This window comes from Nesoenas mayeri (genome assembly GCF_963082525.1).
Source record: "Nesoenas mayeri genome assembly, chromosome: W".
Taxonomy (NCBI): domain Eukaryota; kingdom Metazoa; phylum Chordata; class Aves; order Columbiformes; family Columbidae; genus Nesoenas; species Nesoenas mayeri.
The window spans coordinates 1,150,660-1,167,273 of record NC_137553.1 but is presented as its reverse complement, the minus strand read 5'-3'; the positions used below and the strand labels follow the sequence as shown (position 1 = coordinate 1,167,273).

Here is a 16,614-nt window from a genome sequence, read left to right as displayed (position 1 = left end):
ACTGGTCAGTAACAATATTCCATCCTATTAGCGTCATGCTTCATATTTAAGGAAAGTCAGGATCTTCCGTCTAGGGACATAGTCGGTTCAGAGCTGGGACAGAGACCTCTTCGGGGGAGTTGTGTTTGGGATTTTCTTTATTTTGGCCTTTTGCCATCCTGCTGTTTTGCAGAGGTCTCTGGGCCTTTCTGCCATTTTCTCTCTTCTCTCTCTGGGACTGGTTGTTCAGGACCAGGGTGCTGCTTCCTGGGACTGGCTGCTCGGTGCAGATGGAGTTAATGAGAAATTGTATTGAGTATCTTTTATTTTATATTCTATTTCCATTTTACATATATTAGTAGTAGTAGTATACTCAGTCCAAGAGTCTCTCCCTCCCCTTTTGATTCTCTCCCCTATTCAGGGATGGGAGGGGGGTAGTGAGCGAGCAGCTATTGTAGTTATATTGCTAACTGGGGTTAAATCATGACAGGCTTTTGTGGTGCCCAACGTGGGGCTCAAGACACTAAAATTCAGCACTAAAAAGGGGTAAAATTTGGAGATTTTGGTGTTTTTACTGTTGAGACCCAGGTTCAATTTTCTTGGCATGGTGCCAACTTATAGGGTTGAGAGAATCACAGGTCTACGTGCTTTGAACATCATCTAGCAGTATTAAAGCAGATTGTATTTATTAGTTTAAACATGCTGTGGCAAAAGTTGTATCAGCTGCTCTCTACAGTGTGTTCTGCGGTACCTTATTTGTGCTGAGTATATTTTATGAACACTTATGTCACTTATGTGACAGGCATGGCAGCTACTGCAGTGCCCAAGGCAGCTGCTGTAGCCACTGCACCCCCCACACAGGGCAAGGCAGCAAAGGTAACTATTACACCTCCCACATCAGGCAAAGCAGCTACTCCCCCCCAGCACCAGGCACTGCTGCTACTCCTGCAATGGGCACTGCCCACACTGGACACTGTTGCTGCTGCTTCAACCTCCACAATAGCCACTATAACTATGCTAATGCCAATGATAGTCGCTTAGTCTCTGGAAAAAAATCAAGAGATGACAAGCCCATGTCAGCATCAGTTGCCCCTGTAAAGAGAGTCACAAAAAAGACTACTCATGCCACAGATAGATAGTCAGGGGGAATAATTTGTACACGACCCATGTGGTGCAAGTTTGTACAAAGAGCACCACTGGCCTATGCTAGGTCATTGGCATCAATGTGATGGACAGATACAGTTGTAGAAAATGTGAATGATGTCATTAACCAACTTTGGAACTTTGAGGACAACCTCACTATCTCTCTATGGGCTTGAGTCTCGACTGCAGAGAAACTGTGTGAAAAAACTGATGACCGGTTTGAAAAGCTGTTAGGGAAATCAAAGCACTCAGAGAGGGCAGGTTCTATTCACCACCTGTGTGAAGCAATATTTCAGCTATTAGGATGTCACAGGGGAGTAATTTAGGATTCTGCTTACTGCAGAACAATGTCTAGATTTCTGAAAGAAAAGCGGGACTTAAAAGAGTTTGATGAAAGGTTCACTCTATTATTTATTGCATGAAGGAAAAATGCTGCTTACTTTCTCTCCAGGAGCCTGAAACCTGTTCACAGAGCAAACTGTCAGGCATCTTCTCTCCAGGGGGCTGTACCAGTTTGTGAAGCAAACTTTCAGGTGTCTTCCCTCCCTGATAACCATTTGCTCCAGAGTCTGTATTTTAGAACTCTGGAGGCAAACTTTTAAGGGAGGTCTGATACTCGTTCATGTAGCAAACTTTCAAGCATTTCCTTCCCTGATAGCCGTTTGCTCCAGAGTTTGTATTTTAGAAATGTGGAGGAAAACTTTCAGGTGAGGCCTGATAACCATTTGCAGAACAAACTTTCAGGAAACAAAATTCTCATAAATAAAAAAAAAATAATAAAAATAATGGAGTGGAATAGAAGGAGGGCTGGCTCAAGCTGGGTACCTGCACAGAGGTCCAACCCAAGCATAGAAAACCATGATTCAGTCCAATAGCAATATTTCAGTTTGGGGTCTTCTTGCTTCTCATTGGATCTTTTTCAGTGATCTCATATGTGCCTTTGTTTTGTTCAGCTGTAGATGTTGTTTATAGTCCATAGCCTTGCCAGTACTGTTTTGTCTGAATAAATCCTTTTCTTCTCAGTGAAGTGCAAAACAGGCCCCATTTTGTAGATGACTGTAATGTCTCCGCATTAGCCTTGAAATTGTTAGTTTTCCCCATTCAACTCCATTCTTCCCAGCATAGTGCAAACTAGACCTTATCTTGCAAGTGTTCAGTGTAGTTTGTAGTTGCTTTTGGTAAATATGAGCAGAACTTTACAGCTTAAGATTTCAGCAACTCCAGCTTACTAAGTAACAGGAAGCAGAGTGTGAAAAGGAGATCGACTGGTGGAGTAACTCCCTGGCGTGCCACTCAGAGAGGCTTCAGGGGGATAACCCCCAAAAGGTGATGGACCCCCTGCCCTGTCAGGCAGAGGCTGAAGATCCGAGACAGCCCCTGCCCTGTCGCTATCGGGCAGAGGCAGGGGACCGAAAAGATGACAAGAGTTGGAAGCTAGTTCCAGTTAGGTGCTGCGGGCAACCCCCCTCCCTATCTGTTTTGCTTCCCCAGGTGCCCCTCTGTAACAGGTTTGAGGCCCTAGATCTTGAAGAAGAGGTAGGTGAGGATGTGGTGTGAGGCCCAAGGTCACATAGGAAGAGGCAGTTGACCCCACGCCTCAAGACCACCTCAGATAAGAAAGAAAGAAGGGTAATTGTAGTAGGCAATTCCCTTCTGAGAGGGACGGAGGACCCAATATGCAGAGTTGACCCTCATCGTAGGGAAGTGTGCAGGCTACCTGGAGCTCAGATCAGGGACATCACCAGGACGCTCCCCAACCTGGTGGACCCAATAGACTACTACCCACTGCTGATCTTCCAGACAGATGGGGAGGAAGCTGCATCCCGTAGTCTGAAGGGAGTGAAGAAAGATTTCAAGGCCTTGGGAAGGATGGTAAAAGAGTCTGGGGCTCAAGCGATTTCCCTCCTTCCAGTTTTGGGTGAAGATATGGGAGGGAATGGGAAAATTCAGTCTGTGAAAAATTGGCTACAAGACTGGTGCTACAGGCAGGGCTTTGGGTTCCTTGATAACGGCTGGTTTTACAAAACACCAGTCCAAGCAGTGATACATGGGAAAGGTTTATCTCACAGGGAAAAGGATTCTGGGTCAGGAATTAGCAGGGCTCATTTGGAGAGCTTTAAACTAGGCTCGAAGGGGGATGCGGTTGTAGCTGGGCTTGTCCCAGTGGGGCAGCATTCTAGAGTTGATGAAGGCTGGGAGGCCTCCCACCCCCCTAGGGTGAAATCAGTGTGCTCAGCTCGCTCTCTGAAATGCCTGCACACCAGTGTGCACAGCACGGGAAATAAGCAGGAGGAGTTAGAAACCTGTGTTAGGGCAGGAGATTATGATCTGGTAACAATTACAGAGACATGGTGGGACAGCACACATGACTGGAATGTGGTCATGGATGGCTGTGTCCTTGTCAGGAAAGACAGGCCAGCCAGGCGTGGTGGTGGAGTTGCTCTTTGTGTGAGAGAGCAACTACAATGTATTGAGTATTGTCCAGGCCCGGATGAGGAGCGAGTTGAGAGTCTGTGGGTGAGAATGAAGGGGCAGGCTGGCAGGGGTGACACTGTTGTGGGTGTCTATGACAGGCCACCAGATCAGGGTGAGGAAGTTGATGAGGCCTCTACAGGCAGCTGAGAGCAGCCTCACAGTCACAGGCCCTGGTTGTGGTGGGGGATTTTAACTTCCCTGATGTCTGCTGGAAGGACCATTCAGCCAGCCAGCCAGCCACAGTCCAGGAGGTTCCTCCAGTGCCTTGACGAGAACTTTCTGATGCAAAGGGTGGAGGAGCCGACCAGGAGAGGTGCTCTGCTGGATCTCATCCTCACTAACAAGGAGGGGCTGGTTGAAGCAGTAAAGGTTGAGGGCTGCCTTAGTTGCAGCGACCATGAGATGGTGGTTATTAATGTTTATAAATATATAAAGGGTGAATGCCACGAGGATGGAGCCAGGCTCTTCTTGGTGGCAAACAATGATAGGACAAGGGGTAATGGGATCAAGCTGGAACACAAGAGGTTCCACTTAAATTTGAGAAAAAACTTCTTCTCAGTAAGGGTGACAGAGCACTGGAACAGACTGCCCAGGGGGGTTGTGAAGTCTCCTTCTCTGGAGACATTCAAAACCCGCCTGGACATGTTCCTGTGTGACCTCACCTAGGCGTTCCTGCTCCAGCAGGGGGATTGGACTAGATGATCTTTTGAGGTCACTTCCAATCCCAAACATACTGTGATACTGTGAGTTCAGGATCTCATGTGGTAGGAGCAGGATAGCAAGCAGAATTGCAACCCTGGACTTCAGCAGGGCCAACTTTGGCCTTTTCAAACAATTGCTGGGGGAAATCCCATGGGCAAGGCTGCTTGAAGGCAAAGGGGGGCCCAAGAGAGTTGGTTAGTGTTCAGGGACTGCTTCTACCAGGTTCAATATCAGAGCATCCCAACACGTAGGAAGTCAAGGAAGGGAGCCAGGAGATGTGCGTGGTTAAACAGAGAACTGCTGGGTAAGCTCAAGTGGAAGAGGAGAGTTTATAGATCATGGAAGGAGGGGCTGGCCACTTGGGGAGAACATAAGGCTGTTGTCAGAGACTGTAGGGAGGCAACTAGGAAAGCTAAGGCCTCCTTAGAATTAATCCTGGTGAGAGGGGTCAAGGACAACAGGAAGAGCTTTTTCAAATACGTGGCAGAAAAAACTAACACCAGAGGCAATGTAGGCCCACTGATGAACGAGGTGGGTGCCCTGGTGACAGAAGATACAGAGAAGGCAGAGTTACTGAACGCCTTCTTTGTCTCTGTCTGCTCTGCCGGGGGCTGTCCTGAGGAGCCCCGTACCGCTGAGGCCCCAGAGGAAGTCGGGACAATGGAGAAGTTTGCCTGGGTTGAGGAGGACTGGGTTAGGGAGCAGATAGGCAATCTGGACATCCATAAATCCATGGGTCCAGATGGGATGCACCCGCGGGTGCTGAGGGAGCTGGCTGAGGTCATTGCTGGACCGCTCTCCATCATCTTTGCCAAGTCTTGGGAAACGGGAGAGATGCCTGAGGACTGGAGGAAAGCAAATGTCACTGCAGTCTTCAAAAAGGGCAAGAAGGAGGACCTGGGTAACTATAGACCAGTCAGCCTCACCTCCGAGGGAATTGAGTGTACTATCAGCAAGTTTGCTGATGACACTAAGCTGGGAGGAGTGGCTGACACGCCAGAAAGCTGTGCTGTTATCCAGCGGAACCTGGACAGGCTGGAGAGTTGGGCGGGGAATAACCTAATGAAATTTAACAAGGGAAAGTGTAGAGTCCTGCATCTGGGCAGGAACAACCCCAGGTTCCAGTATCGATTGGGAAATTACATATTAGAGAGCAGTGTAGGGGAAAGGGTCCTGGGGGTCCTGGTGGACAACAGGATGACCATGAGCCAGCACTGTGCCCTTGTGGCCAGGAAGGCCAATGGCATCCTGGGGTGTATTACAAGGAGGGTGGTTAGTAGATCGAGAGAGGTCCTCCTTCCCTCTACTCTGCCCTGGTGAGACCACATCTGGAATATTGTGTCCAGTTCTGGGCCCCTCAGTTCCAGAAGGACAGGGAACTGCTGGAGAGGGTCCAGTGTAGGGCAACAAAGATGATTAAGAGAGTGGAGCATCTCCCTTATGAAGAAAGGCTGAGGGAGCTGGGGCTCTTTAGTTTGGAGGAGACTGAGGGGTGACCTTATGAATGCTTATAAATATATAAAGGTTGAGTGCCATGAGGACGGAGCCAGGCTCTTCTCAGTGGCAAACAATGATAGGACAAGGGGTAATGGGATCAAGCTGGAACACAAGAGGTTCCACTTAAATTTGAGAAGAAACTTCTTCTCAGTGAGGGTGACACACAGTGGAACAGGCTGCCCAGGGGGAGTGTGTAGTCTCCTTCTCTGGAGGCATTCAAAACCTGCCTGGACATGTTCTTGTGCGACCTCACCTGGGCGTTCCTGCTCCAGCGGGGGGATTGGACTAGATGATCTTTTGAGGTCCCTTCCAATCCCAAACATAGTGTGATACTGTGATACTGTGTGATACATATTCTATATTTAGAACAGCTTCCTGTGATCCATGCTTGAATGCAACTTATCCTGGAATATGGAATAATAATATACTTTGTAGGAAACATCCTTTATTTAAGGAAACAAGTTGATTTTTAAAAAATATTTTAAAATAAGTTTAACTTATTTAAAGTTTAACTTATTTAAAGTTTAACTTATTTAAAAATAAGTTGTAAACTCATGTGAGAGCTGATCCCTTCATTTTTCTTTTCACTGCTAATTCTGTCAGGCTTTTCTGGAAAAGTGAAAAGGTCAAATACATCTGATAATTTAACTTATGTTAATGTGGGGAGGTGTGACTAGTGGGTCTGAGGGTGTAAAGTTTCTGGGTCTCCTAAGAGGTTAGGGGAAAATAGGGTTAAAGCTATTAAAGGGAGGAATATTAATATGAAGCCTAGGATGTGTTTTAGAGAGAAGTAAAGGTGGAATGGGATTTTATCACAGTCTGATGAGATACCTAGGTGGTTGTTTGAGCCTGATTCATGGAGGAATATGAGGTGGATAATGGTGAGGCCTGCAATTATAAAGGGGAAGAGAAAGTGGAGGGTGAAGAATCGTGTTAATGTGGGATTGTCTACTGAAAAGCAGCCTCAGGCCCATGCGATGAGGGTTTGGCCAATATAGGGAACAGCTGAGAATAGGTTAGTAATGACTGTAGCCCCTTACAATTATATTTGTCCTATGAAGGCAGTTGCTATGAGGGTTAGTAGGAGGATGATGCTTGTGTTTCAGGTTTCTTTGTGTAGGTATGAGCCATAATAGAGTCCTCATCCAATGTGTAAGTAAATACAGATAAAAAAGAATGAAGCTCCATTTGCTGAAGGTTACAGATTAATCAGCTGTATTGTATGTTTTGACATGTGTGGGCAACAGATGAAAAGGCTAGGGTTGTATCTGCAGTGTAGTGTGTGGCTAATAATATGGTTAGGATTTGTGTAGCTAGGTAGATGCCTAGCAGGGATCCAAAGTTTCATCAGGTGGAGATGTTTGAAGGGGTTGGTAGATCAATTAGGGAGTTGTTAATTATTTTTAGTAGGGGGTGATATTTTTGGAAGTTGAGGGCCATTGGTTTTGAATCTATGCAGTGATAGGATGAGGATGGATAGTACAAAGGATTCTAGGTAAGCTTTAATTAGACCAGTGTGGAGGTTGATTGAGGTTTTAGTTGTTATAAATTGAGGTTGGTGAGTCCTCCAGGGCCTATTTTCTTGTATCAGGATAAGTCGATGAGGTGTGAAGCAATTTTTTGTCCAGTATTCAGTAGTTTTACAGAGCTGAGTTGGTGGGTTAAGGGGTTGAAATATCCTAATGAGGAGAAGTTTAGGGGGCTGCTTTGTTTTGGCTGGGTTGTGTGTTATGTTGGAGATTTCTAAGGCTAGGATGATACCTAGGATTGTGATGATGATAGTGATGGTTTTTGTGAGTATTGATATAGTTATTGGAGGAGTTTTTTTGGGGAGAATGTAGGATGTAATGAGTAGTCCTGCTGTGACACTGCCTAGGGTGATTTGGGTGATTGGATTGATAGCTACTAGGTTGTTTTCATTTACTGGGGTGATTGAAGGCATGCAGGTGAATCCTGTTTGGACTAGTAGAGTTATGCAGAGACTGTAAGTTGCAGTGAAGGATGTGGCTATGAGGGTTAGAAGTAGCACTCAAGTGTTCAAGTACAAAGTGTTTAGATTTTTGATAATGGGGTCCTTTGAGTAGAATCCTGACAGGAATGGGGTCCCTATTAGGGCTAAATTACCAGTGGTTAAGCAGTAGGTGGTTGTTGGGAGAATTTTCTGTAGGCTTCCTATGTTTTTAATGTCTTGTTCTCTCTCTGTTAAGGCTATGGATAATTGACCCTTAGCAGAGGAATAACATGGCCTTTAAAAAGGCATGTTGAAATGTGGAGGAAAGCTAGTTGTGGGAGGTTTAGTCTGATTGTGACTATTATTAGTCCTAGTTGGCTTGATGCAGAGATGGCAATGATTTTTTGATGTCATTTTGTGTAAGAGCACATGTTGCAGCAAATAACATAGATAAAGCCCCCAAGCATAGGCACAGAGTAAGGGCAGTTTGGTTGCTGGCTAGTAAGGGGTGAGTGCAGATGAGTAGGAAGATTCCAGCTACTACTATAGTGCTGGAGTGGAGTAGAGCAGAGACTGCGATTGGGCCTTCCATAGCAGCTGGTAGTCAGGGGTGGAGACTGAATTGGGTGGATTTTCCTGTGGCAGCTAGGATGAGGCCTAATAAGGGGAGAGTGAGGGTTTGAGTAGGGGAGAAGGCTTGCTGAATTTCTCAGGTATTTATGGTTGAAGCAAGTCATGCTATGCTTAAGATGGGACCACTATCTCTGATTCGGTTGTAGAGTGCAGCTTGGAGAGCAGCTGTGTTGGCTTCTGCTCGTCCCTGTCATCAACCAATTAATAAAAATTATATGATTCCAACTCCTTCTCAGCCAATGAACAGTAAAAACATATTGTTGGCAATGGTTAGTGTTAATATAGCGATTAGGAACATTAGGAGGTAGGAGAAGAATTTTGTAATATATGGTTCTGTGCTTATGTATCATGTTGCAAATTGGAGGATGGACCATGTCACGAATAGTGCGATAGGAAAAATATTAGGGAGTATTGGTCTATTTTAAAACTAAGTGGAATTTTGAAGTTTGTGATGAATTTTCATTCTAAGTGGGAGACAATGCTTTCTGAGCCTGAGTATATGAAGAGTATTATTGGTACCAGACTCATTAGGAATGCAGTTTTGACAGTATGTGTGATGATGGTTGGTGAGTTTTTGGAATTTTTTGATGCTAGTAGGAGTAGCATTGGTGTTAGAATGATTGTTAGTGTGAGGAGAACAGAGGTGTTAAGTAGTAGGGCAGGTTCCATTACTTTTACTTGGATTTAGCACCAAGATGAATGGCTCCTAAGACCAGTGGATTGCTATTATCCTTTAAAAGCAAGGGGGCTGAGGTTTTAGACTCAGATACAGGAATTAGCACTTCTCGTTGGTTGAACCTCCCCTTGGCAGGTAAGAAGGGTTTAACTTCTATTTTAGGATCACAGTCTAATGTTTGGGTTAAACTATACTTGCATGAGAGGATTCCAGAGATGAGTTCAGGTTTTATGATAAGGAGTAGTATAGGAATGATGTGGGAGGCTATGAGATGTTCACATGTGGTTGAGTTTTGAATGGATGTGATGTGGGTTGGTAAAGTCCCTCGTTTGGTTATTAGTAGTATAAATAGGATGTATTAAGCAGTTAATAGGGTTGCAACTCCAGTTAAAATGATCGTAGGGGTAGATCAGTTGAATAGTGCGATTATAACAGTTAATTCTGCTATTAGGTTTGTTGTTGGGGAGAGTGCCATGTTTGTAAGATTGGCTATGAGTCATCAGGTGGCTATCAGTGGTAGGAGGGGTTGTAGACCTCGTGTTAGGAGTAAGATTCAGCTGTGTGTGCAGGATCTTCCTTGATTTTTGTTCTCTGGAGGCCTGTTTGGTAGTGAAACTGTGTTTTTCAGCTCCTAAAAAAAAATCCATAGGTAGCTAATCAGGCCTGCCTTAAAGTTTTCCAAATAAAGTAGTAGAGTTAATTCCTGGTACCAAACTCAATTTGTTCTCTGTTAACTATATCAGGTCAGCCTAACAGTTCTTCAGAATTGTATCAAAACACAACATAATTTTACAGTGTCAGAAAGTGCTTACAAACAAAACTGTATGCTTCACTTACATTTCCATGATAATGCCAGATGCTTTTCAGGAGCAATTAAGCAAGGTTGAAGTAAAGGCTAACCCAATGACATAAGAAACAAATTTACCATTTGCAAGATTTTATGACATAAGACTTTGAGGAACTATTCTCAGGTTATCAATGAGTAAATTCCAATTTTACCTGGAGCTATTTTAAAGCTGATCTCTTTCAAAAAAAAGGATTACTTGCATTTAAAGTTCAGAAAAGTCATGTAAAATAAAATTCTTAAAACTTGATTATTATGTCTTGTACACTTGTCTCTGCCTTAAACCACATGCATTTCAGTACCCATGAATTTGTTGGCTGATCGTAACTTTGTATAGTCAGTATTTATAATGGTACCTGTTACAGATATTGTGACCTGTGTTTTAAAGAATAATTATGCTTGTGTCATTGAATTTGCAAAAGGAAACTGCCTGCATATTTAATTTACTGCTTACCTATGAACTGTAAGTTAATCAGTTAAATCTTACATTTTGGTAAGAAGGTGGAAAACATAAAATGGATCTGTTTATCAAATAATATTGAATTGCATGGACTGATTTTTTAAAAAAAAAAAAAGTAAAAATTATTTTCACAACTGCATAAATTCATCTTTCTTTTGTTTTATTTCAGAATCGAATGGAAGAAAGTAAAGCACTCTTTAGGACAATTATCACATATCCATGGTTCCAGAATTCTTCGGTCATTCTTTTCTTAAATAAAAAAGATCTCTTAGAGGAGAAAATTATGTGCTCCCATTTAGTTGATTATTTCCCTGAGTATGATGGTAAGTATACTGCCACCAGAGCTCATGCCCCATTTACACTGCAGTAATGACAAAATGTAATAGCTTTGCCCATATTTTGCTCAGAGGTTCTTAGGACAAAGATTATCACCCATTCTTCATTCCACCCATTTTCTTCTTTACGGATTGTACTTAATACACCAAATGGTTAGTTTGCAGTTGAATGACTTGCTGGTCATGTTTTTTTTTTAAATTATATGAAAAGGAAAAAAAATATTAAAAATATAAATTATTAATACTCCAAATTTTTAAAGTCACTGAAGTCGTGTGGGTTTTTCTAGATTGCTATAATTTCATTTTATACCTCCATTAATTGTGGGTAGGATGGCAGTACCTTTCATGTGAAATTATTGATTCTAGATGAGTAACGTCATATTAGCAATGGACCTTATTCTGTCTTTGTTCATAAGTTGGGGTGAGGGGTTTGAACTAAAGTATAAAGATAAAATTACATAAAAATACATTTCTCATTTTTTACACAGTGTTTCACATATTCTTTTTTTGATTTTTTTTTTTTTTTTTTGGTTTGGTTTTGTTGTTGTTTGGGTTTGTTTTTTTTTTCTTTTGTTTTGTTTTTTTTTTTTTTTTTGTTTAAGGCTGGATATCTGAACAGAAGTGTCATAAATTCTCTGTAGCTGTCAGAGAAACCAGTAGCACTCCTCCCACCCTTTCATTAGATCATTTCTTTTTTGTTTCCTTTATTTTAATTTTATGTTACTTATATAAATTTTAATATGCTTGTCCCAGAAAACATTACGTGGAACACACAGCTGTTTCTAAGGAAGCTGTACTTTCAGAAAGTTCTTCTGAGGTGAAAAGTTAGGTATTCTAAGGGAACTGATTAGAGGCTTTGGTAACAGAGAGAAAAAAAAAATTCATACAATAACATCTCCTTTGTCTCACTAGAGAGTGAAAAGCAGATTCAAAAGCTACAAAAAAGATTAAATCTCTCATTTTCAAAACTAGAGAGTGATAAAAGGAAAAAGTTTTTTCCTGTTTGAGAGGAAAGGGTGTGTTCACAGTGATCTGCAGGATCAGACACCGTACTTATTTATGAGTCAGTATAATTTTAGTTTGATAGTACTGTACAGAAGAGAACTGACAGCTGAATAGAAAATATTATTGTCCTTTCAAGTTACAAATGTGACAGGTGCCCTAGATGATATCCTGCAGGTGAGAAGGCTCTATGGCTCCTTCTGTTATCATCACTCAGGTGGAGATACATCTGTGTTAAATGCTTGTCCAGAAAAAACAAAACAAACAAAAAAAAAAAACCAAAAAAAACCACAAAAACAGACAAAATTCGCACAGAATACTTGATGTTCTAAGGGACCTCTGCAGATCATCTGGTCCAAACCCCTGCTCAAACAAGGTCACCTAGTGCAGGTTGCCCAGGACCATGTCCATATGGCTTTTGAATATCTCCAAGGAGGGAGATTCCATAGCCTCTCTGGGCAACCTGTTCCAGTGTTCAGTCACCCTGACAGTAAAAAAGGGTTTCCTGATGTTCAGACGGAAACTCCTGTGTTTCAGCTTCTTCCCATTACCTCTTGTCCTGTCACTGGCCTTTCTTCTTTATCCCCTCCCTTCAGCTATTTGTACACATTGATGAGATCCCTGCCTGAGCCTTCTCTTCTCTAGGCTAAACAGCCCTAGGTTTCTCAGCCTTTAATCCAGTCCCTTAATCATCTTTGTGGCTCTTTGCTGGACTCTCTTCAGTATGCCCATGTCTCTCTTGTACTGGGGAGCCCAGAGAAGGACATAGGACTCCAGGTGTGGCTTTACCAGTGCTGAGTACAGAAGGATCACCTCCCTCGGCATGCTGGTAACTTTCCTCCTTATACAGCCCAGGATACCATTTGCAGTCTTTGCCACAAGAGCATACTGCTGGCAAGAGCATACTGGTGCTCTTCTGACAAGCTGCTTTCCAGCTGGGTGGCCCCTAGCATATACTGGTGCCTGGGCTTGTTTCTCCTCAGGGGCAGGACTTGGCACTTCCCCTTGTTGAACTTCATGAGGTTCCTGTCAGCCCATTTCTCCAGACTGTTGAGGTCACTCTGAATGGCAGCTGCTCCTTCCAGTTTTCTATTATCAGCAAACTTGCTGATGGTGCACTCTGCTCCCTCATACAGGTCATTAAAAAGATGTTAAACAGGACTGGACCTGGTATTGAACCCCGGGCTGCCCCACTAGTTACTGGCCTCTAACTAGACTTTGTGCCACTGATCACTACCCTCTGATTCCAGCCATTCAGCCAGTTTTCAATCCCCTTCACCGTCTGCTCGTCCAGCGCATACTTCATCAGTTTCTGTATGAATATCTTATGGGAGACAATGTCAAAAGCCTTACTGACATCTAGTTAGACAATATCCACTGCTCTACCCTCATCTACCAAGCCAGTCATTTAATTGTAGAAGGTTAACAGGTTTTCAATGTCAGCTCAGAGAAACTCTCTTTTTCTTTGCCATGGGTAAGGGAAACAAAAGAAGGTTATGGAGCAGTAGGGCCATAACCAGCAGACCAGACCTGAAAGTTTTTAAGCATCTGACTCTAATTCTACGGGTCTTGCTGGACTTAACCCCTTAGATAAGGTTATGGTTTGATTTGATTTCTTCTGGTGGAAAGATGGGGTGGGTTACACAATCTGTGGCTTGCTCAGGTCACTGTGCGATCTCCTCTGGTGTTCCAGCACCCTGTTTGGAGATGTTGAAGATGGACAGATTTGAAGAACTCATCAGAATTCAGTATTTTTCATCTGGATCACTTCTCCCATGCAGTTTCCTGTGTTGTAACACAATGGAAACAGTAGCATAGGGATGAGAAATGTTAACCATTATGGCAAATTGGACTGATTAAACTAAGTAGTTTTACTACACAGTATGCCATAACAACATTTGATGAGAGACTGAGGCATGCTCAAGAGTCAGAGTATCACATGAATGTACTCTTTCACAACTAATACTAAAATGACTCACAGACTGGAATGAAGTGCTGGAAGAGAGCAAAAAAAACAAAAGGGGCCAAGCTGAGGAAAGAAAGAAGAGAAAAATGTCCATTCACAGTAGCACACTCTCCTCCAGAGTCTTCAAAGAAAATAAATTATTATACTCACTAAGCTAATGTAACCAAGCCAAATTGTAGTACTTTTTATATAGGACTTGACGATGATATAGAGAGACCCTTTGAAGACTGATAAATAGGGAACAATGGACAAGAAACCTACTGATTTGTATTATGATTATTTTCCAAGATTATTTAGTTCATAACCACTTAGCACTGTAAATCTTAATATTGGCTTATTATTTTTTTTTTCTGAATTCCAAGATGGCAAACTTTTTTTTACCTCAGTTTTCCATACCTGAACTCCAGTCAAAAAAAAAATAAAAAAAAAAATATATATATATATGACAATCAGCAGACATGTTATTAGGTAAGCAAAATTTGGATGCAGACATTGAATAGTGCAGTAGATTTTGAGAGAGGGACAACCCTACCTATGTCTACCCACTGTAAAAGTGTTTAACACAATTCTAGGAAGCTGATTAAAACAATAAATGACTTATTTTGAAGAAATCCTTGTCTTTGAAAGTCTAGGAGTCTCCTTTACAAATATTTAAACTTATTAAGAGTTAAAAAAAAAAATAGTAGTAAAATGTATTATTGTTACTGTTTCTGTAGAATATGTGCTGAAGCTAAAGGCTAGAATCTGTTTAGAAATTTTAAGAATTTTGAACAGTCCTCTACCTCAGATAACTTATTATCTGTTTACGTGTTCTTCTCTACTTCTCAGCAAGAATTGTATTCTCCTTCCACAGGGCTTTGCAAGCAATAGATATCAGAAAGCATATGATTTCTCTTCTGTGCTTCCTGTGCTACCTAATTTTTGCAGTTATCCGAATTAGAAATGTTTGCAATTGCATTTATTGTGTAATTATTGAAAGTTATGAGGGCATGTGCTAAACCCCTAAGCACAGATTTCATAACCACTGAAGGACAGAACTACATAATAGCCGAGCTCTAGTATTTATATTGTCATGTAATAAGACCAGGACTAATGAGGAGAGAGGAGGAGAAGGCACAGCAAATATATATGTTCTGTAGAAATCCATATTGCAGAAACATGAGGGCAGGGGAATAATGACATATGAAAATTGCACTGGAACAGAACTGCAGTATAGGAAAACAAGAATTTCTTGTTAATGTTCCTCCATCTGTGCTGCTCTTTTGGCTGCAAACATGAACAAATCCTCACTGTTCTAGACTGCAAGTCATTATTTTGCCATCTTGTGTAAAGCAGAACATGCAGTTTGGTTACATAGCTTTATGAAAGGCAGGTCCTGTTTGACCAACCTGATCTCCTTCTACAACAAGATGACCCACCTAGTAGAAGAGGGAAAGGCTGTGGATGTTGTGTACTTAGACCAGTGTCTTGGTTTTGACACCATATCCCACAGCATTCTCCTGGAGAAGCTGGCAGCTCATGGCCTGGATGGGTGTACTCTGTGATGGATAAAGAACTGTCTGGAGGGCCAGGCCCAAAGAGTTGTGGGGAACGGAGCCAAATCCGGATGGCAGCCAGTCACAAGTGCTGTTCCCCAGGGCCCAGTATTGGGGCCAATTCTGTTTAATCTCTTTATCAATGATCTGGATAAAGGAATTTAGTGCACCCTTAGTAAGTTTGCAGATGACACCAAATTAAGTGGGAGTGTTGACCTGCTGGAGGGTAGGAAGGCCATACAGAGGGATCTGGACTGACTGGATCATTGGGCTGAGGCCAATTGTATGAGGTTCAATAAGGCCAAGTGCTGGGTCCTGCAATTGGATCATAACAACCCCAGACAACGCTACAGAATCGGGGAAGAGTGGCTAGAAAGCCGCCTGGCAATAAGGTATCTCGGCACTGATGAGGCCACACCTTGAACACTGTGTTCAGTTTTGGGCCTCTCATCATAAGAAGGACACTGAGGTGCTGAAGAGTGTACAGAGGAGGGCGACAAAGCTGGTGAGGGGCCTGGAGCACAAGTCTTATGAGGAGCGGCTGAGGGATCTGGGGCTGTTTAGCCTTGAGAACAGGAGGCTGAGGGGAAACCTTATCACTCTATACAGCTACCTGAAAGGAGGTTGTAGCATGGAGGGTGTTGGTCTCTTCTCCCGAGTAGCAAGTGATAGGACAAGAGGAAATGGCCTCAAGTTGTGCCAGGGGAGGTTTAGATTGGATATTAGGAAAAAATTCTTCATGGAAAGGGCTGTCGAGCATTGGAACAGGTTAGGTTAGGTTATGGTTGGACTCAATGATCCTGAGGGTCTCTTCCAACTGAAATGATTCTATGATAGACTTTGTCTTCTTCTGAGAATTACAAACTAAATTTGGATTTAATAGAATTGTTATATATAATTTATATAATATATAGTTTAGATAATTGATTTGTTAGAACATTAGCTTTTTGCAGTTGAACAGCTTCAACTAGCAAGCATGAATATTTTATTATCACTTAAGTAAATGAATTTGTATTGGAGACAGTGTCAGATCATTTTAGGATGGAACTTGATTTTGCTACATTTTAAAAGAACATACTTAGTTACAGTTTAAATATAGTAGATATAGACTGAAAATGGGCCATTTCTATTATTTTTTAAAATATTTATTAGTATAAAGCAACTATTTCTTCTGTTGTTCATTTTGCGTGGCTATAGATCATCGAATTCATCACTCCATTTTAAACATCTTATGGAAGAAAGAGGATAGTCAATTAGAAAAGAACAGGTCTTGCTGTTCAACTTCAGAATTTCCTTCTATTTTTATTTTTAATGGTTCCTACTGAGAATAAATAGTATATAGTGGTATTTATTAGTAAAAAATTTTCCTCCTTCTTTTGTATGAGGATCACAGACTGAGTCTTTCTTCTGTTTTCT

The 16,614-nt window shown here is 42.2% G+C and overlaps 1 protein-coding gene across 1 annotated transcript in view; it reads left to right on the top strand.

Moving 5' to 3' along the window:
• LOC308051419 (guanine nucleotide-binding protein G(q) subunit alpha) overlaps nt 1–16,614 on the top strand; it is a gene marked incomplete at both ends in the record, with an annotated part of 109,098 nt that overhangs the window by 92,212 nt on the left and 272 nt on the right. Inside the window, one exon of the mRNA XM_080361847.1 lies at nt 10,530–10,683. Coding sequence (XP_080217973.1) covers nt 10,530–10,683 — 154 coding nt within the window. The remainder of the gene's footprint in view (nt 1–10,529; nt 10,684–16,614) is intronic.